At 42.2% G+C, this 21,067-nt stretch overlaps 3 protein-coding genes across 4 annotated transcripts; 1 reads left to right on the top strand and 2 right to left on the bottom strand.

Annotated features, from left to right (window-relative positions):
- Positions 1-459: 459 nt before the first annotated feature.
- On the bottom strand, positions 460-5,715 carry LOC100826851. Of its 2 annotated transcripts, none has more exons than XM_010232851.3 (9): positions 4,912-5,715; positions 3,267-3,527; positions 2,980-3,193; positions 2,782-2,891; positions 2,478-2,677; positions 1,873-1,976; positions 1,438-1,586; positions 1,160-1,359; positions 460-914 (listed from the first exon to the last, which is right to left on the bottom strand). In XM_010232851.3, exons 1-9 carry the CDS (start codon positions 5,177-5,179, stop codon positions 672-674), a joined length of 1,749 nt encoding a protein of 582 aa, XP_010231153.1. In that variant the 5' UTR covers positions 5,180-5,715; the 3' UTR covers positions 460-671. The 2 variants fall into 2 exon arrangements, with proteins under 2 accessions (XP_010231153.1, XP_003568085.1); XM_003568037.4 differs by having other exon boundaries at positions 1,438-1,625; positions 4,912-5,714.
- A 1,640-nt stretch (positions 5,716-7,355) lies between these two features.
- LOC100826539 (vesicle-fusing ATPase) lies at positions 7,356-14,905 on the bottom strand. The gene is made up of 21 exons (XM_003568036.4): positions 14,587-14,905; positions 13,729-13,824; positions 13,559-13,643; positions 13,425-13,475; positions 13,086-13,256; positions 12,813-12,967; positions 12,631-12,739; positions 12,145-12,244; positions 11,997-12,052; positions 11,394-11,459; positions 11,220-11,302; positions 10,581-10,714; positions 10,091-10,301; positions 9,175-9,306; positions 9,031-9,091; positions 8,888-8,947; positions 8,656-8,714; positions 8,467-8,554; positions 8,171-8,293; positions 7,852-7,917; positions 7,356-7,765 (listed from the first exon to the last, which is right to left on the bottom strand). Exons 1-21 carry the CDS (start codon positions 14,769-14,771, stop codon positions 7,622-7,624), a joined length of 2,235 nt encoding a protein of 744 aa, XP_003568084.1. The 5' UTR covers positions 14,772-14,905; the 3' UTR covers positions 7,356-7,621.
- A 1,914-nt stretch (positions 14,906-16,819) lies between these two features.
- On the top strand, positions 16,820-21,067 carry LOC100826227 (periodic tryptophan protein 2). Its single transcript, XM_003568035.4, has 7 exons — positions 16,820-18,056; positions 18,389-18,640; positions 18,736-18,828; positions 18,987-19,358; positions 19,731-20,075; positions 20,158-20,385; positions 20,466-21,067. Exons 1-7 carry the CDS (start codon positions 16,872-16,874, stop codon positions 20,634-20,636), a joined length of 2,646 nt encoding a protein of 881 aa, XP_003568083.1. The 5' UTR covers positions 16,820-16,871; the 3' UTR covers positions 20,637-21,067.

Raw genomic sequence — 21,067 nt, 5'->3', positions numbered from 1 at the left:
GTGTTGAAAATTTGTTTGAAGAGGTTCCTGAATCCTGATATTTCTATAGTATACTTCGGGCTGCTGGGCGACTCTGTGTAGCAATGCTTCCGCCTCCAGGGCGCCATCACATGGCCCACGGTCCGCCCTTGCGCGCGGCGGACGGCCGCGTCCACGAGCGAGCACGAGTTCTACACGTACAGCGCCTCAGCTTCCTTGATCATTAGTGAGTGCAACTTGATCCAAAAAGGTCAGATCAGATAGCAACACTGCGGCTCCTTTGAAGGCTACTGGCCTTCTAATTTCTGAACCCAAAAAGGTTAGCCTTTTAACTTCTGAACACTTACCAAAAAAAAAAAAAACTTCTGAACACAAAAGGTTAGCTTTTCTGAGAGAACCCAAAAGGTTATCCTGGTGTTGGTGTACCAACCATGATTACATGAGCTTTTACTGACCTATCATCTGGAAACCCTGTTCCCCTCCAAAAAAAAAAGATGCATTGAACTGAAGCAGCTGTATGTGAACCCATCTTTTATTCTAAAATGTTTATTTACACCAAAAAATTGTAATCCTCTATCAACAAATCCTGACAAAATTTTCGAGCCTTTGGGAGGGGACCATGGATACATGTTAAATAAGAGCCATGTTGGAAGGATCCCTGATCATTTGGGAGCAAAATATTGCCAGGATATCTACAGCCGAATAGATTCCTTCCCGGCATTGAGTTTGGTTCGATGGGATCGCTTTGAGCTTGATTTCCTGTCCCGTGTACGCTTCCCTGTTAACTTCTTTGTTGCGGAAGCTCTCCCAAGTTCCTTTGCCGCATTGTCTGGGAGCATCTTTCTGGGTTGTTGCACAAGCACCACAGGAGGCGGTGGTGGAGGCTGACTTCTTAACACGGCCAGCCTTTGCTCCAAGAGTTCTCTGTGGTATGCCTGTAAAGTAAGAATGGCATACACAAGATATATGTGAGCGATAACAGATAGCAATGATATTCTGGAATAAACGCATCATGATCAATCATGTTTTCTTTCACAAGAGGGTCAAAGCACTCTTGCGTCCATTACTAGAAGCCAGACTAAAAGGTGTCTTACTATCAATCATGTTTTGGTAGGTTCTACCTTTCTTGTTTTTTCAAGACAATCAGCAAACAATAATAACAAAGCAGTAACTCAAGTACCTGAACAACAAAATCACGCCTTTCACAATCCAGGAACATGTCAGCAGTCCAATTAACTCTTGACCTTATTTTATCCCTCACTGTGCTAAAGCTTAGCTGATCTCTGGAGGTGAAGCGATCAACTTCATTAAACCAAAGGCATGTGAAGAGATTGGTGATAAGTATGTGCTCCCTTATTATTACACAGCCCTCAGGGACATCTGTTCATGGTAATGCGTTGTTATGGTATCAGGAAGACATACATTGCTATGTCAAAAATTAGTAGAAGAAGCAATTACCACTTGTAATAGGAAGCTTAGCTGATGAATAATGGGTTAAACCCTCTCTCTTATAGAACTCTATTTGGTTATCAATTGAAGCATTATCGTACTTTCCACCAGCCTTGTTCGCCTCAGCTTCCTCAAAGACGTCAAAGCGCCTGTAATGCCTGGAAATAGCGAATGTCACATTTCTCCTCCACAAGAATCTGTAACATAACAGTGTACACAGAAATCAGAAAAATATCATGTCGAAATTCAGCTAAGAGCAGACTTTTGAAAAAAAACAAAAATAAATTAGAGTAAGAAGGTGATGCAGCTTGGAGCATCTGTGGCACTAGCAATAAGACAAACTTACTTTCAGAAAGCATACTTAAACTGAATGTAACTTGACTTTGTGCAAGAGTACAGTTACAATAAATAGCAGATCGAGCTCAGTGAGAATGCAATGTTCACCTCTCTAATAGCTGATAAGGATCCTTCACTAGTTTAAGTTTACCATCAATCCAAAGTGAATATCGCACATTAGGAAAAAGCCGATGAAGCAATAGTTTTGGAACCTGTTTGAGAAAAAAAGGCAATAAATAATTAGAAAAACAAATACCGATGCTGATACACATTAAGCATGTCATCCTCTTGCCTTTTTGCTGAACAGAAAAATGGTTTCAAGTCAAGAAACATAGGTGGGGGTTCTGAAATATCGTTTTGACATATTCACTTAATGGAGAAAAGAATGAAACATATTCATCCTGGAAGCATCATCACAGTCTCGATTATGATCTGCAAGCACTAGCAAGACTTAACTCTTGACCTCCTCGCGGCGCGGGCAATTTAGCATTCAAACCATCTAGATCAGTGTGCATTTTGTTTTAGAATATGACATGCACGTCATGTATGCACGCATGTAGATTGTGTATAACTATCTTTACACAGATGAATTGTAACCTGCATGGCCCAGTAAAGTGAAATAACTTGTTCACTTATGCATCTATATGGCATAAGTAGTAACTGGCACTCTGCAGATTCGACTCAGAACATCAAATGAACAAAAATACAGGTACCTTCCCGTTGCGCCTTGCATCTGAATATGGAAGGTTGCGGACAACAACCACCCGCCACAGCCCAATTCTTTTTGTGTTATCAACCATAGTGGTGTTCTTTATTGCAGCTTCTGTTTCTTCATCCAGAAACATGAAGAAGCAAACAGTATCCTTTGAAAATTCACTGATGTTTTCTGGTTGCTGCATTATATCATAATTTCCTGAGAAAGCACAAACATGAAGTTCATATGAAAGTGAAGTTAGCACTGATGTATAAAGATGATGACATGTAAATAGAACTGACATAGAAAGAGGATGCAGTTACCAAAAATAGCAGAAGCAACAACTGTCCCATGGCACTGCTGCATCTCAGACAGATCAGCTTCATCTACATCGAACCCAGTATTAAGACCAGGTATCTTCCCTCTCACAAATCTTAAGATAAAGAAAAGGTTAGTGCTACAGCATAAACAGTCATGTACAAACGTACAATAGTTAAAGCAGATGAGTCATATGGACATACCCACAATGTACTGCCATCGAGTCTTTTAGGTCATAAGACCTGTCTCGTTGTTCCAGGGATGGATAACCACCAAACAAAGAACCACTGTTGGACTCCTTGAAAATCAAATTGTCTTCAGACAAATAATTTAGACTTTGAAGGACAGGTGACGCTGATGGAGCACCGGGCATCAATGCCAGCGCCTGCTCAACAGGCACATAACAAACAGGGCATGCTACACAAGTTCAAAGTACTATAATTAGATTCAAAACTTATGTAAATCTGAACTGGATTAGTAAACAACTCACGTCTTGGCCCCGTGCGTTTTCTGTCGATAGGTGGAGGAGAAAAAGAGAAATTTTCACAAGGATGGTGTTCCAGAGCAATAGCTGGTGGGAAAGTCCTTAAAAGACCCCGCTCCTTTACATGACTGATGCCAGACTCTTTTCCTGTTTGTAATGTCATATTCAAACTTTCACTCAAAGAAGATGACCAAACAGGATTTACAAAGCTCCGGAAATGATCAGAAAATCCCAGCACGGTATCGGTACCAGGTGCTGCAACTTCATCTACAGTTACGAGAAGAAGATTTCTGTGGTTCAGTATTCGAAGATATATATGTGTGAAAATACAGAAAGAGCACAAAACATGTACTTGCCATACAATTCTGTATATTAGGAGAAGAATATTTTTTCGGTTACTCTATTTGCATAACTGAAAGTATATTAGATCAGTTTAGCTATTACTCAAAATAAAAATATTGAGCAAACAATAAGAGGGTACACAGTATTAAAAAAAATACCATGTTAACTTATCACGTTTGCACACCATATATTCTGTAGAATCACAAACATATACTATGCACATTTAGAAAACCGGACAACCTATGAAAATTAGCAGCAGTAGGGGAATCACATCCTTTCAGCCTATCAAGTCCTAAACAAGACACTGGAGTGATCATATAAAAAATCAAGCTACTCTCACTCTAACTATGACTGATAGACGAAACAAGGGCCAGCTCATTTTATTGATTCTTTAGAAGGCATACATTAGTCTGCCAAAGTCAAAACAACATGAACTTCAAAAGGAAAAATGAAAGGAACAGGTGCAAACATATGCATGCAGCTGACCAGATGATTACAGAAATAAACAATCAGTATACAAATTCAAAAGCCTAACTAGCTAGTACCACAAAGGTTCAAATTTTGATAAATGTTATCAGCACTAGCACCTTACATCATACAAACTCATTGTAAAGCCCAAACTCTTAGGAATACCACATTAACTGTATTAAACAAGATACATCCCCAACAAAGTTTCTACCAAAGTTCCAAACGATTGGCTGCCAAACCAAAGATAAACCAATGATCTCTCAATGAAAATTTCCTAGCCCAACTATTACAGAAACATTGACACTGCTCCAGTTGATCTGATTGCTAAGAATAACATACTAATCAGTTTGCATCACATGAGTCAGCTAAAGTCAAAGATGGTGCAAATTAAAGGACGCACACAAACAAGGATACAAGTGATCGAATGCTTATACAATAAACAATCCAGACAAAATAAATGGCAGGCAGGCAGCACCAGAATATTGAAGTATCCATCCATATACCTGTTTCCTTTTCCATTACACTGGAACTTCTATTTTGAAGTCAACTATTAGCTCGAATTTTTAAGTGTACTTAAAGACCGGCCACACCAATACTCACTGACATGCTACAGGTCATTCAAGCAAAAATTAAAGTACGTTCAAGGTAAACCAGATGTTTTCTACTCCTAAGTGTACATAAAGCACAAAATAATGCTATTTGCAAGTTGCATTGCATCACTCCAATGGACTATTGACCAAATGAATGAAAAACAAAACAACAGTAACTAAATAATCTAGTCACGATAACAGTCACAAAGGGGTTAGAAATGAAACATGAGGCAAAGCAACACAACCACCACCTTTACTGATAAGTGATGAGAAGAGGAAGCAGAAGACCACAGCAACGGCAACAAGGAGGAGCAGGAGCATCCGCTGGCGACGGCCTGCGAACAGGCAGATCCGGGCGAAGAGGAGGCGTTCGCCTCCGCGGCCGACGCCGCCAAGGGACGTTTTCGCGGGCTTCCGGGGCGCGAGCGGAGGCGACGCCGACGGCAACTGGCCGTTGGACTGCTGCAAGGATCCATAGCTCCCCGACGATCTGAGCCCCAGCGACGCCCCGCCGCTCATACCGCCGCCGCCTTCGGGGCCACGGCGCCAGCTCTCATCGCCCCACTACGCTGTGCTGGCGCGGCGCAGATCACCAGACGCCCACCAACCTCTCACCCACCGGCGCCCGATCCAATGCCGCGACGAACAAACAGCACTCAAACTGCAAAGTCTGTCTGAATCGCTGCTCGGGGAAGTTCAAAATTGTGGCGGCGACAGAAAATCGCACCGAGATCTCCAATTTGGAGCAAAAAAGGAAGCTCCAAATGGCAAAAATCCCGTGCCCGATTGCGCAAGGGAGAACCCCGAGATCCGACGATTCGGAGAAGCGCGAGAATACTGGGGCGGGGGGGACAAATCGGAGAGAATGCGGGAGGTAATTGCTGCCCGAGTGGATCGTGCGCGGCGGATTGGGGATTCGACAGGAGATCGATGCGCGTGACTGTAGTGGAAGATTTTTGAAATTTATTTTTTTCGGGGGACGGGAAATCGCGTGTGAAAATAAGCTCCGGAAATGGAAAGAGGGGGGGAGGGAGAGCTAGCGATGACGTGAGGTTTGGTTGGTTGCTTCGGATTATATATAGTACGGTCTTGCGCCAGGCAAGAAAGAGAGCTAGGAGAGATGTCATTTCAACGTGGAGGACCAACGGTTTAGCACAGAATTGCATCCAGATTTTACGACTGTTTTTAATTAGGTAGTCCTCTTTACCTATCTAGAGGTGATTTATGTGGCTATGACATTGACTAAGGAGTAAGGAGTACTAGAATATTTTTCTACGATAATGGTCCAAAGTATCTTTAGAATGTCTTAAAAGAGCACAATCTTCGTATTTAGTACTTGTCTAAGGTTTTTTTGCTCCTACATTGCCAAAACGGCGGATGATTTTTACGGTGTCTGTTAAAAGGTTAAAAGTACTACTCCCGATCCATTCACAATGTAAAGCATATAAGATTGTAAATTTTTGACCAGGAATTACAATGTTAAAATGTCATTTATATTACATAAATTTGGTATCACTAGATTCATTATCAAAATTGCTTGGCAATGGATGTGGTTTCTCGTATCTTACAAATCACTAACAAAGCAATTCTTGGTCAAGTCCTTGTTTTAACGAAAACTGGCAGTCTTACATTATGGAAGGAGGGATGTGCATTGCTTGGAGAGTGGGGCGTTTATGCTTTATGCATTTCGGCATCAGGGACGGAACCAAGAAAAATACATATCTAGATATAGTGGTTAGGTGGCTCTAGTACCATTCTTCAGGTCTAAGTTCGACTTCTCATGTGCCCTAATTTTTAGTTCTCAACAACCACTCTTTCCAATCCTAGTTGTCTAGTCTTGCAAACTTCAGGCCATTTACATGATCTATTGATTCAGCATGTCAAGCGTCTTGCAGATGGGGCAGCTTCTCTGCATTTCAACCAGCCATGTTGAGCGTCTTGCAGATGGAGCACCAAGTTTCATTGTCAAGAGCGGTCAATCTTTAATGGCGTGGCCGAACTTGTCTTCATGACCACACTTGCTGATAAAATCTCAAAAGGGAGCCGTTGGCAAAGACAAATTCATGTTGCGCTAGCAATTCCCAAAATTATTAGTCAAAAAAAAGTTTGGACGAGGATGACAGTAATACAAGTGATCATAAAAACAACCACATTTCATCATGTTTTTTTTAGAATCATTTCATCATGAATATTTAGGAACAAGAACTTAAAAAAATCAAGTGTTTTCGCAAAGGGAGAACATGAGAATGCATGAATGAAGATTACCTTTCCAGTACCAGAGTTGCGCGCCTGATATGCCAGGACCGGCCCATGTCCATGGCCCGGGCAGCTCGCCAATTAGCTCGTCCGTCCAAGAACGACCCTTTCCAGTACCAGAGTTGCGCGCGCACGTCGTCCGGGGTTTCCAAATCTTGGCCCGGGAGCGGAAGGCGGAGCAGCAAGCAAGGTCGGCGCCATGGAAGGAGTGTGGTCGGAGATCATGGGCGCGGTCCGGACGTCCGGTGAAGCTCCGGGTGCGGCGGCACGGCCGGAACATCGTCCACTGCGGGTGTTGGTGAATCTGTGGCCGGAGACGTCGGAGAGCAGGAAGGAAGGGAAGAGGAGGAGGGGGTCTGGATTCAAACTTGCTCTCGGGCAAATGCGGCATGTCACTGAAGCCTGTCCTGAATTCCTAAATCCAGGCCAGACGTTAAAATTCAGAAACGCTACCATTGCCATTGCATTAAAACCCTGACGCGCTAGTGTATTCCAGCCTTCCAGCGTATATAACAGTAAAATGTTTACATGGACAGGAGAAGCATAGCAACCAGACAACTCCCTCAACCGTGACAATAAGAGGATCAAACCACTCTATACCTTGTAAAGATCGCAAGCCTAGAGAAATCAAGTGAAGGAAAATTGCGGACAAATTCCTATAGTGGAACCTACGTCCTAGGGTCCATGTAAGCTGCAAGTGTGCTCTCAGTAGCGGATGATATCGCTCAAGATGCTAAAGAAATGGCTGATGTCTATCTTTTCCTCTCCGGAGTAGATGGCTTCCGCGCTTCCTCCTGATGGCCCTTGTGCAGCCATCTCGACAAGAGTGTACAGCTTCTTGATCGGCATCTGCAATTGTTGGGAGATTGTAAGAATTTGGGTAAAAAAAAGGTTTTTCTCAAGGGAGAACATGAGAATGCATGAATGAAGATTACATCGTCCAGCGCTTCTGCTGCTGAATCAATATCTCCTTCGTCGAACACATTGAGATGTCGCAACACCTGGAGAGAAGTGAGATAAGGTAGATAAATAAAAAATGGTTCAGAACTTTGAAAGAGCTTAAAATTTCAAATTGTGCCCAGGCCACAAATGTATAGAGGACAATAATACAGAAATCATTTGCTGTTCCAGAAATAGACATTAGGAACAGAGTTCCACAACAATGCCAGTGTGCAACTATCTAGCGAGTGAAATGACTATAGTATCTTGAATATTAACCATAGCCCTCAACAGATGCATTGTAGTAATTCTCACCTTTGCGGCATCCTCCTTTTTCAGTTTGGGGACATGGTAGGTCACCGAGAACACGTCACACATACCAACGGATTCTAAAAACCCTACCTCGCTTGTTGTTCCAATGACAAGCAGGTTCTTGCCCTGCAATACACAAGAGATAAGCGAGCTAAAGACAGAAGTTAAGGTAGAGCTGCTATTGGAAAAAGACGAATTGTTGTGGTATCAGATCCTGAGTTGGATATCCATGTAGTAAGACAGTAACCAAGGATTGAGCTCAAGGATAATACTGAAGAAAAAAGTGTGATTATGCAAACCTTAGGAGGAACCCTCTTCAGGAGGACCATAAGAGTTTGTGAGATCAAATTCGAAAAACGAGGTCCGATGGCAACATACTCCAGTAACCTAAATGATTACACAAGAGAATCAAAAAAAATACTTTAATCAAAACAGAATGCAGAAAGGACACATGGCAGCGAACTTTTGTAGACTTGAGGGTCTAGTACCTTTCAATGTCATCAAGAATTATGATGCTCAACTGAGATTTGTAAGCATCCTCGAAAACCTGTATTATCCACAAGAGACGACGCCAACTCAACACAATTATGTGAAAGCATACAGGAAGCAAACTTACATAACTAGAAAAGGCAAGGAAGAACAATAAACAGAGTACACTGTTCAAATAGATCCTTTCATACAAGTAGCTACCAAATGCATTATATGAAGAACATCACTGACCTTGCAAATCTGTGCACACTTGCTGCTCTCACTGAAACCAATCATTGTCTCTGCCGATATCTATAGTGAAAACCCGAATTTGAGATATTCAGTCCTATAATTCGGGATAGAGGATGAATGAAACCGGAAGGAGATGAACTTACAATTTTGACATAAGCAAAATCACTGTCAATGCCAACAGTAGCTGACATAGCCGATTTACCACTGACAAGATATTAGTGTGAAATGAGGTTTCATGTTCCAGCTATATTTTCAAAGACAACAAAGATGTGTTTTAGAGACTGTACCTTCCAGCAGGACCTTCCAAGAGACAGGTCACAAGTGGGCTACCTTTGCTAACTTTAACTTGCTCCACAAGGAGCATAGCTCTCTGAAAAATGTGCTTATGTGCATTGCCACAGTCAACAATACCACGTAACCTGTATAAAAAATCACATAAATGAAACATTAAAACTGTAGCAAATATTGAGGCCACCAGTAAGATAAAATAAGAGATACATGAGGGTAGTGAACTTTAAAAGCCTATATGTGTTAAGCTCGTTCTTGAAGTAGGATATGGGTGACAAACCAATAAGCATGTGGTTTGTTTTAGTGAAATATCATAGTGGGTATGACAAACATTCATCAAATGCAGTCACCCAAAGGAAAAAAATTATTTTTCCTCTTAAGCTAGCCAGTGGATGCATAAATCCCAACGCATGAATTGCTGCATATCCTTCAGACACCAGAGCCTAATATGCTCATTGATTTCAGAATACAACTATATAAGGGAGAAGAAGAAGAGTGACATGCTCAAAGGCCATAGACAATTTTGGTTATGAATAAGAAATGCATAGGTTATTTCTAGAAGCATGGCATCAACCAGGTGCATCAGTTTGAGAAAGCACGCTGTCTTAAAACAATGTACTCCCTCCGACCCATATTACTTGTCTCAAATTTGCCCAAATATGGATGTATCTATGTTTAAAAATTGTCTAGATACATGTAATATTTCGACAAGTAATTCCGGCCGGAGGGAGTATAAGAAATAATCTTTAGACGGAAAAATAATAATCCAAGGGACACATAGGGAGAAGCATTATGTAATGTAACGGCAGCCAAACCCAGGAATGCCTTAAGAAGAAACTAATTATCTCATATCTGAAATTCATGCAGATGGGAATCATTCTGTTGAATTGATGGTCAAGATATGAGAGCACACACCTGCATCTTTCAAGGTCATCAGTTGAAGCACCAAATGCAGGAGTAATTTCGTGAAGTCCGTTCACAAAATCATCCATAGTAACCTTAATGCTTTCCTCATCCAACGGTTTAGTGAGGTCATCCATGCTTATCTGCCGGTTCAAAGCATATGAAACTGCACTTTTAACAACACCTTCCAACTCTGCTCCACTGTAGTTCTTTGTCCGTGCAGCTTCATTCAGAACATCAGATATCATTTGGATATGATTTTCACAATTAACAATGACATGCAGTAAGAAATCATATTGAAGAACTCCCTGCAAACCCCTAGTTAGTTGTACTAAAATGTCGGCCTACAAAATAATGGCATTGAGTTTTAAAGTATGGACAATAGCACTAGCATGACTTAGCCAACTAATCAGTCCATGCCATGAATGTATTTACAAAACCTTTGCTATAATAACACAACACAACACAACGCGGAAGCAATATTAATTCACGAAGGACATACCTAGCTCTTGAAGATTAACGTCTGGAGATAGGAAAGAGCTCTCTTTCATCTTGCTTGTATGAATTTGAAGAATTTGCAGACGACCATTCTCGTCAGGCAGGTTTATCTCAATATGAACTTCCAGTCGTCCAGGTCTGCAATAGACGTATCAAAGGGCAATCAACATATGGTAATAGTAAAACAGAACTAACAAAAGGAAACATGGTCTAGCCATCTATGTGCACAGTTCCTAGAATAACTAACAAGCTTCTCTTTGTGATTTGCCCTGTAATATGTACCACCAGGGAATGCTGAAAGGTACTAACTAGATGCAACACAATGACAATTACTGAAATGCCTCGCATATTTTGAGGATTCAGCTTGAATGCCTTTCTAATGACAGATTTGCTAGATTGGTCTGTCCTGCCAGGTAACCTCTTTTTTTATTGAAAAAAAACTGCAAGGGAGACCCCTACAGTATAATAGGAACCTAAATTCATATCCTTGAGAACTTGAACATAGGTGGTGAGATTTTATATCCACTCTGCCAACCAAATGTAGCGGGCTCACCTCCTTGTCAGGTAACTCATGTGAGGCTACTAGACCAATGATGTCACTGAAAAACTGGAGTAATGATCCAACGAGGGTCAGAGTTTATACCTCAATAAAGCTTCATCAAGCAAATCCTTACGATTGGTCATTCCAATAAGTAACACATTATTCAATGCCTCGACACCATCTATCTATAAATTAGAGAGTTCAGACAGAACTCAGTAATACAGACAAGCAAACAACAAAAATGAAGTCTAAACTTCAAATTTTTGGGAAACATACCTTTGTAAGGAGCTGGTTTACAATACTATCATGTACACCTGTACCATCTCTGCTAGATCCTCTAGACTGCACATTTAGCATTTGATTAATAAAGGCAGAGTTCGCTACTGTTTGAAATAAAATTGAAGCAACACTGCGAATGATGTAATCATACAGTATGATGGCACAAGCACTGGGAAAAAAAGTGCAGGTTGAAGAGTTATAGAAGAGATGAAAGAGTTTGCTCTGAAATTTTAGGTACAACCGAAGAAAAATACGAAGGATATAAACACTTCACATGTTTCATGTGAATCTAATAATATCTTTTTTTTTGGAACAAAAGCAAATGGTAATATAAGAAGCCGAGCCACACAGAACTTATAAGATACTGCTCTTTTGCCAGGTCCTTTCCTACAATACACAATTACCCACTGTCGCAGCACGAGAACGATTCATGTGATCAGGGGTGAAAAACAGTAGAACCCTCTTAGACCCCATCAAAATCCAAGTTGATAAGAATAAACCTGCGCTATCTAGTGAGTACTGACTACTGATAATTGTCAGACTCCTCCCAAGGCAAGTGAGAATACACAGATGGTGAGAATCAAAGGCAACAGAACCCACCTTGCAGATGGCATCAATTTCATCAAAGATGATAACGTGGAGGTCACTATGATCACCTGTATTCACAAGGTGGTACAAATATCAAGTGTTGAAAAGGGTTCGCTCCACACAGAAATATGAGAAGGCTTTTGTTGATGAGGTGTTGTACCTTGTGCCTTCTGGTCATTTTCAGCATCAGCAAACAAATCTCTCACATTCTTCTCCGTTTCTCCAACAAATTTGCTCAGGACTTCGGGTCCATTCACAATCTGAGGTTGGGAAAAGGTATTAAACATCAAGTAACCATAATGGTATCTTTAAAAAAAAAAGTAACCATAACGGATGGACATCCAGCATGACGCTGTTAACAGATTACATGGTACCGACTAATGGGTACTTGTGCAACAATAAATGAATTAGGATACATGACAGTTTCTCAGTATAAAATCAGCTATAATAGACAGCTCCTTTATTGAACTGAATTATTGTCAAACTCAACTTTTGAATATAATATTCATAAATCCTTATAGACCATATAGAGTAAAGGCCTTAAACAGTTAATAATAGATAAAATGAACTAGAAAACAGGTACACCGCAAGTATTTAGACAAAGTAACAAAACTATGATATGCCTGCTCAAGAAGAAAATCCATACCTTGGGATCCTTTCCGTTCAACAGTTTTCCAATCTGACGGGCCATGAGGGTTTTTCCAGTACCAGGAGGCCCATATAGCAATATACCCTTTACATGTTTGATGCCCAATCTACAGTATTCCATTATTAGTTAAACAATATCAATTACTAATGATAGCAAATAAAGCAGGTAATCATACTTACTTGCTAACAACATGAGGAGGAAACACCCTTGAAGCAAATGCCCTACGGAATATGTCTGTGAATTCAGAACTTAACCCACCTATCCCCAACTTTTCCAAGTTAAACTCTTTATGTTTGAAAAGCTTGCTGCTGGCTGCTTCCTTTTGGTTGATGACCTACAGCAGATTAACAGATCTTATTATTGTGGTGTTTTCACAAGCTACAGAAAACGCTCTTGTCACATAAGTTATTAATAGAACTGCTGTTAATAACATGAAAGTTATTCAAAGGAACCTTGATTCCTGAATTGGGAGCAGCCTCAAATATGATGTATGTATCACTTGACAGGAATCCTCTGTCCAATGGTGTGGAACTCTCTTGACCCTCTAGCAAGGCTTGATTGACGGTGAATATATAGTTTGTTCCATAAAACTCAAATGGAACTCGCTGCCCAGTTGTCATGACCTGTAAACAACCCCACAGGGCACTGTTATGGGCACAGAAGTGGAAGCAGTATTCTTACAAAATTACATGCATCCTCAATGTGATCGCACGTGTCAAACATTATGGCAAAAACATACATACTGAAGTTACACCAATGCTATACTCGCAGACACGATGCTATTGCCATACCTGATCCAGAAATCTCTTCCGCAGTTGTTGGGCAAGCAAGACAGCATCCAGCTGCAAAACAAAGTTCATGCATGTCAAACCACACTAATAAAGCATTATTGAAACTCAGATCATAAATAGTCCAGCGAACTTACATCCTCAGCTCGGTTGGACCTTGCCTTAGTATACTCTAGCTCTAGTGTGACCAATGCCAGCTTAAAATCATCAGGAGGGGCAAAACTGGACAGAAATATTATTCACCACAATAGTAAAGCAACACAGAATCACAAAAACTATTGATTTCAGTCAAAACTTGAAATCCTACCTGCTAACAGTAATGGAATCCCCAGCTGAAACCTTTGCCTGCCGTCGCTGAATGGCATTCAAGGCGATGCTTCCAATTGCAACAGCATCGTGGGCAGTGGGATTCATTAAGGATGAATCATGACAGGAAGGTAGTACAATTATAACCGAAGATCGGCACATAATATCATCAAAGCTCCATAGGATTCCACATCAAAGCCTACTAAAGTTGAGACAGCATGATGGTTTTAACCAAAGGTAGTAGACTTCAGTTTAGAACAATATCAACTGAAAGTCTGGAAACCAAGTTATGGTGATTCCAGTAGAGAACACTCAAACTTTATAACTGGGGTGATTTCTAATGACAATGCATGTTTGAGCACGGGGAATTGTAATTGCATGCTTATAATTAATAAAGTTAATTTGACCGGCATCACAGGACGCTGAACTCAGAATGCTATATTATGGCATTTATCGAACTTACTTGCCTTAGCAGATGCCTCTTGGACTAGAGGGCGCAATTGTGCAAAGCACATATAACACTGGTGTAAACTAGTATCAGCTACAGGTACAGCAAGTAAAATGGGCATCGTATCATTCCCCAGCCATAAATTCTGCGACGGCAAATGTTCCAAAAATACTATGATTACCAAGCCGTCTAGTCCGCGAGATCACCACACAAAACGGAATCAAATCGCTCCAGGGACGACCAAAACCTACACGCGCGATTTTCTACACTCCAGGATTTCCAGGTGAAACGAGTAGCAGATCAGATCAACGCGCGGGGCCATCGCATTTTCAGAGAGATCTCGGGGGCACGGGGAGCAAACAAACAAACGAAGCGATCGAATCGCGAGGCCACGGGAACAAAAAAGGATATCGCAGGGCGAAGACCAGGACGTCGCCGACGAGGGCGAGGGCGTTGGGGAAGCGGCGGATGTCGGCGGGGGAAACGTAGGCGCAGTTGGTGAGGGCGAGCTCCTGGCTCGGCGTGCTCACCACCGCCATGGACGCGGTGGCGCCGCCGCCGCCGCCGCCTTGCCCCTGGTAGTTCCTCCCCGCCATGGCCGCGGCCGCAACGGAAGAGAGATCTCGCGGGGGGGAGTCGCCGAGAGGAGGAGGATGCCTTCGTGGGAGAGAAAGAAGAGAGGTACGATGCGAGTCTGTAAGCGACACACGGACACGCTGAGACAGAGCGAGGCAACTAGCTCTCCGATTTCATTTCTTCTGTTTTGTAGGCGGCGTATAATTTTACTGTATTTACTACTTCTTCCTTCGTTCTGAAATCTGAAGGCGCTGGTGTGTCAGAATCGTGGATACACCGTATTGGTCAAGATCTTAGCTGGTGAAGCCACGGGGCCAGACTAGAAGATCGCGGTTGTCACTTGTCATCTCCACCGTTCTGACGTCATCTTCTTAAAATTAACCGTTATTAAGAGCCTGGTGACAAGTAATTCTTTGTAATGGAAACATCATCATACCAAGTTCGCTGGCCATCACCTTGGTCAAAAACCTTGGTAAAAGAAAAAAAGTTCGTTGGCCATCAAGACAAGTAAGAAGTTAGGAACACCAACCGCTCCGAGTTGAAGTATTTTTCCTAGACATGCGTCGCCAGAGCATTTGCCACTTTATTACAACCCTTGGACAAAATATAAACTCAACCCACTTTATTACAACCCTTGCTCACATGTTGATACATTGTATGTCTTCTTGAGGTGTTTGATTGCATGGTTTCAGGCCTAAGTAGGCATGTTCAGTCATTCCATATATGAGTCAAGCATCCATCCATATTCAACTTTTTCATAACACCCCTTTTCAACAAATCCTATTGGTAGATTTTGGTGGCTTTTGTGCAGCATAAGATTTGTAACGAAGTAACAATCTTGCGTCCATACTGAGATGATATGCACGTCCCATATCGAGTCATGACCATCCTACGACATAACGTCGAGGAGTGTGACCAGCTCAAGCGATCAAGAGATCCTGATTGCAACAGGCACAAGAGAATCGTGGCTGGTGCAATTATATTAACAGAAGATAACTACTGTTGAGTTTAAACAAAACTAGCTAACTAATTCGAAGCTAAGCAAATGTTCATCCAACAAAGCTGCCCCCCCCCCCACCCCCCACAATTAGTTGGTTGTCACCTTGACGATCCCGATTCACCCGAGAAGCTCATCAAACTTGTTGCGCACAAAGCGGCTTCATCAAAATGTCCGCGAGCTATTCATTGGTGTTGATGTAGTCTAGGAAATCTCCTCATCCTTGAAGCACGCTTGGACGAAGATGAAGTGGAACTATGTTTCGATGTACTTGCTCCAGTCGTGGAGTACTAGATTCCTGCACAATTGAAGCGCATTTTTGTTGTCCACAAGGATGATGGTGGCCTCTAGCTCCTTAAAAGATATAATATTCATCCAAGTCAAACACCGTGGCAAGCCATGGTGGTTGCGGCTATATACTCCGACTCGCATGAAAATAAGGCCACGGACAATTTTCATCGAATTGAAAGAATAAACCTGGTTTTAATCACATATATGTTAATTTAAATCCATGGTTACTAAACAAAATGCGCGCATGTATGCACATCACTGATTGATCCATGCGATTTCAGTCATTGCAAGTCTCCGTCGGAATTCCATTCCATTTTTGCCTGGTTAATTGAATCTTTGTTGCAATTGCTTTCATTTTGCCTACTAGCATTGCACATCCTGTTCTACTCCAAACAGCCTTCGACTATTAACAAATTCGAAGATACCCAATTTGTTGATCTACATTCCTAACAAACACAAACACGCGATTTAATTCACCCCCGATCCGAAATATTCATGTTTTCAAATAGGCAAAAATGTAAAAAAAATGCAACTTATTATTGTTTGATCAACATTTACATAACAATACTAAGAAATATTGTATTCTTATTCAAATTAAATATTACCTGAGCAGTTTCTTCAAAGAAGAAGAGTTATTTTCAAATTTCAAAAACTTAATTGGTGGTTAAAAAACACAGAGAGAATTTCAGTTACGTTCCGTGACTGGGCCAGCTCATCCAGTCCAAGTAAACCATTTGGCCCATCAGATGCTACCAACCCAAATCAAGGTTAAACCCTGTCGTCCTCCTGCTCCAAAACCCTAGCGCCCCCAAGCCTGCCTCCCTCTCCCGCCATGAACTACCGCTTCCAGAACCTCCTGGGAGCGCCGTACCGAGGCGGCGACGCCGTATTTGCCGGGGACTCCTCCGTGCTCCTCTCGGCGGTCGGTAATCGCGTCGCGACCACCGACCTCACCGCGTCCTCCTCCCTCACCCTCCCCTTCGAGTCAGCCTCCAACATCACCCGCCTCGCCACCTCCCCGTCGGGAGACTTCCTCCTCGCCACGGACGACGCCGGCCGCGCGCTCTACGCTAACCTCAGCCGCCGCGCCGTCCTCCACCGCATCACCTTCAAGGGCGCCCCCTCCGCCGTGCGCTTCAGCCCCGACGGCGAGCTCATCGCAGTCGCCGTCGGAAAGGTCATCCAGATCTGGCGCTCGCCCTCCTTCCGCAAGGAGTTCTTCCCCTTCCACCTCCTCCGCACCTTCCCTGGCTTCGCCGCCGGCGTCACCTCCTTTGACTGGTCCCCTGACTCCGCGTTCCTCCTCGCCTCCTGCAAGGACCTCACAGCCCGCCTCTTGCCCGTCAAGAAGGGCCTCGGAGGCAAGCCCTTTCTCTTCCTCGGTCACCGCGCAGCTGTCGTCGGAGCCTTCTTTGCCACGGATAAGAAGACAGGCAGAGTCCACGGGGTCTACACAGTTTCAAAAGACGGAGCTATCTTCACATGGAATTTGGTGGAAGACAATGATTCTACACCCCCACCTTCACCAGGGACGCCAGAGCAGGAGTCAATACAGAATGATGAGCCAGAATTGGAAGGTGAGAGCAGGAAGAGGAAGCATTTGGGGGAACTGGAAGAACCGAGCATTACTCCACTGCATTTGGCTAAGTGGGAGTTGCAGAAAAAGAGCTTCTTCATGCAATCACTAGCTAAGTTAACAGCCTGTGATTACCATAGGGATCTTGACATGGTGGTGGTTGGATTCTCTAACGGAGTATTTGGGCTGTACCAGATGCCAGATTTTGTGTGCCTCCACTTGCTGTCAATATCAAGGGAGAAGATAACTACTGCTATTTTCAACAGCTTGGGGAATTGGCTGGTTTTTGGATGTGCTAAACTTGGGCAGCTGTTGGTATGGGAGTGGCGGTCGGAGAGCTACATTTTGAAGCAGCAGGGACACTACTTTGATGTGAACTGCATTGCATACTCACCAGATTCTCAGTTACTGGCCACTGGAGCTGACGATAACAAAGTCAAGGTGTGTTTTATTATGTCCTCTTTCTGCTTTGGCCATGTGCAAAAACTTCTAAATTCCGTTGGGTTGAAAGCCTTTCAACTATAATACAAGTTCAGTGCTTCATAAAGTAGCTCGAGATACTCTCATGAGGTGCTATTCAGATAAACTAGCTGAATTGGTCTCCCTCTCTGAACTACTACTCACATCAATTTATTCGTTTCAATTGGATAATAGGGCTTAATCATCTGTCTATTGAAAACCAGACATAACAACTTTTTCTTAGGTTTAAAATAATAGTGTTAAGTATTAATATCCTGCACCGTGAGTTGATTCATGTGACTGATGTGTTGCAGGTCTGGACGGCTTCCTCTGGCTTCTGTTTCATAACATTTTCTGAGCATACAAATGCTGTTACTGCAGTTCATTTTATGGCCAATAACCATTCTCTTCTCAGTGCCTCCCTTGATGGGACTATTCGGGCGTGGGATTTGTTCCGTTATCGGAACTTCAAAACATTTACAACCCCTTCGCCTAGACAATTTGTTTCCTTAACAGCAGATCAGAGTGGAGAAGTAATATGTGCTGGAACACTTGATTCATTTGAGGTTTGTGTAGTACACAGTCAACATTTTTCTGGCAATACTTTTGTTGCCTATGCTCCAATTCTAGTTCCTTGACTACCAAAATACCTTTCATACAGATATATGTTTGGTCAATGAAGACTGGTCGTTTGTTGGACGTCCTCAGTGGCCATGAAGGACCAGTTCATGGTCTAATGTTTTCACCTATCAGTGTAAGTTCATGCTTTGCTGTATTTTGGTACCAATTGTCAATTGGTAGAACTATACTTAGTTAGGAAGCAAACGGTTGTATTATTGTACACAACTGCTCTACTTTCAGTTATATTTATTTTTTTAAACACAGAAACAGCAACTAGCTTCTGTTTTGTAGGCTATTTTGGCTTCGTCATCGTGGGACAAGACCGTTCGTCTCTGGGATGTATTTGAGAGCAAGGGTGCTGCTGAAACTTTTCTGCACTCACATGATGTTCTTACTTTAGCTTATCGTCCGGACGGAAGACAGATCGCATCCAGCACGTTAGATGGCCAAATCAATTTTTGGGATCCTTTTGATGGCTTGTTGATGTATACAATTGAAGGCCGCAGGGATGTTTCTGGCGGGCGCCTCATGACTGATAGAAGATCTGCTGCAAATACAAGTATAGGGAAGTACTTCACGACACTGTGCTATTCTGCTGATGGTAGCTATATTTTAGCTGGAGGAAACAGCAAATACATATGCATGTATGATATTGGAGAACAGGTCAGGAAATCTTTCTCGTGATAAAAAAAACTTTAAGTGTATACACATTTTCTTTTTTCCATCTTAGAGGTAGCTCCATTTTATATTATGCATGCTGTCTACAATCTTCTTATATTGTGAAATGTCTATTATTAATGTTATGTAAAAATTGTCTATTAATACTAATTGCTACCCAATGTTTGCTTGTGACTTGGGCCAGAAATATTTCCTACAAGCACCGCAAACTTGAACTTAAAATACACTAATAGCCACCCACATCAGAATGGTGCTCCTTGTGTTGTATGCTTAGGTGGCGTGATGTAAGAATGCCTTTTCTACACATTATGGTTGAAGTTATTCATTGTCTTCTGTATTTGTAAATGTCATGTGCAGGTGCTGTTGCGTAAATTCCAGATCACCCGCAATCTTTCGTTGGATGGAGTTCTTGATTTTCTGAACTCAAAAAGGATGACTGATGCTGGTGCACTAGATCTAATTGATGATGAAGATAGTGATATTGAGGATGGAGTTGATCAACAAACAAGAGGAAACTTGGGGTATGGTTTACCTGGAGCTATGGCAAATCGTGGAAGACCTGTAGCTCGGACAAAATGTGTGAAATTTGCCCCGACAGGAAGATCTTTCGCTGCAGCGACCACTGATGGTGTTCTGTTGTACTCAGTCGATGAATCTTTTATTTTTGATCCAACAGATCTTGACATTGATGTTACTCCTGAGGTATTTACTTGTTCTTAGTATTGGTATCTCAAAATACTACCGATCAATCTGTAACAAATTTATGTGCTTTGTGTTTCTACAGAAAGTGGAGGAAGCTCTTGCGGAGAACCAACAACATAGAGCCCTTCTGTTAAGCCTTCGGTTAAACGAAGACAACTTGATTAAGAAATGCATTTTTGCTGTGGATCCATCGAATGTACGAGCAATTTGCTCATCAGTACCCTTTAAGTATCTTCAGAGATTGATCGATGCATTCGCTGACCTTCTGGAAAGTTGTCCCCATCTGGAATTTATCCTCCTATGGTCTCAGGTACCATTCTCATTATTATTGACGCTGGTGATTTTGGTGGAGCATTGTACTTGTTTTTAGTCTAATATTTTTTGTTACAGGAGCTATGCAAGGTTGATGGGAATTACATTCAGCAAAACTCCAGAGCCTTGCTCCCTGCTCTCAAGTCATTGCAGAAGTCTATAACAAAACTACATCAGGATCTGGCGGACACATGTTCTTCTAACGAGTACTTGCTGAAATATCTGTGCTCTGCTGGGACAAAGAATTAGGTCATTGTTGACATATACTGTCCTCGTGAAGAGGACTTCGAGAATGTGTTTCACGTTTGAAAACCGAAGCTGACCCTTATTGCACCAACGTGATCTCTGAACACATCAGCAGCTGAAGTTTATCTGCCAACCTTTCTTCGCTGGGTGTGCAGTTTTGCTTGATATACATGGGGCAGCTATTCGTTTATGTGACTAAGCAACGCGATTGAATCTTAGATTGAAGTTGAGCTGAAGATATTTTCGAAGGTTTATTCGATCATGAATGTAGCTCTCTTTTCGTGACGTGTGCCCGTGAGTAGGATCTGCGTGACCAAATTTTGTTACAGTCCCTCAAAACATTGTTAGAGGGGCATAAATTTGGAGACCAAATTTATGTCAGATCCATGAAAACTTTTATTTACCATGGAAGCAAGTTCTACGGTCGATGGAAA

Source organism: Brachypodium distachyon, chromosome 2 (genome assembly GCF_000005505.3).
Source record: "Brachypodium distachyon strain Bd21 chromosome 2, Brachypodium_distachyon_v3.0, whole genome shotgun sequence".
Classification (NCBI taxonomy): Eukaryota; Viridiplantae; Streptophyta; class Magnoliopsida; order Poales; family Poaceae; genus Brachypodium; species Brachypodium distachyon.
Note: the sequence above shows the minus strand (reverse complement) of the source record. Positions and strands in the feature narration are given on the sequence as shown.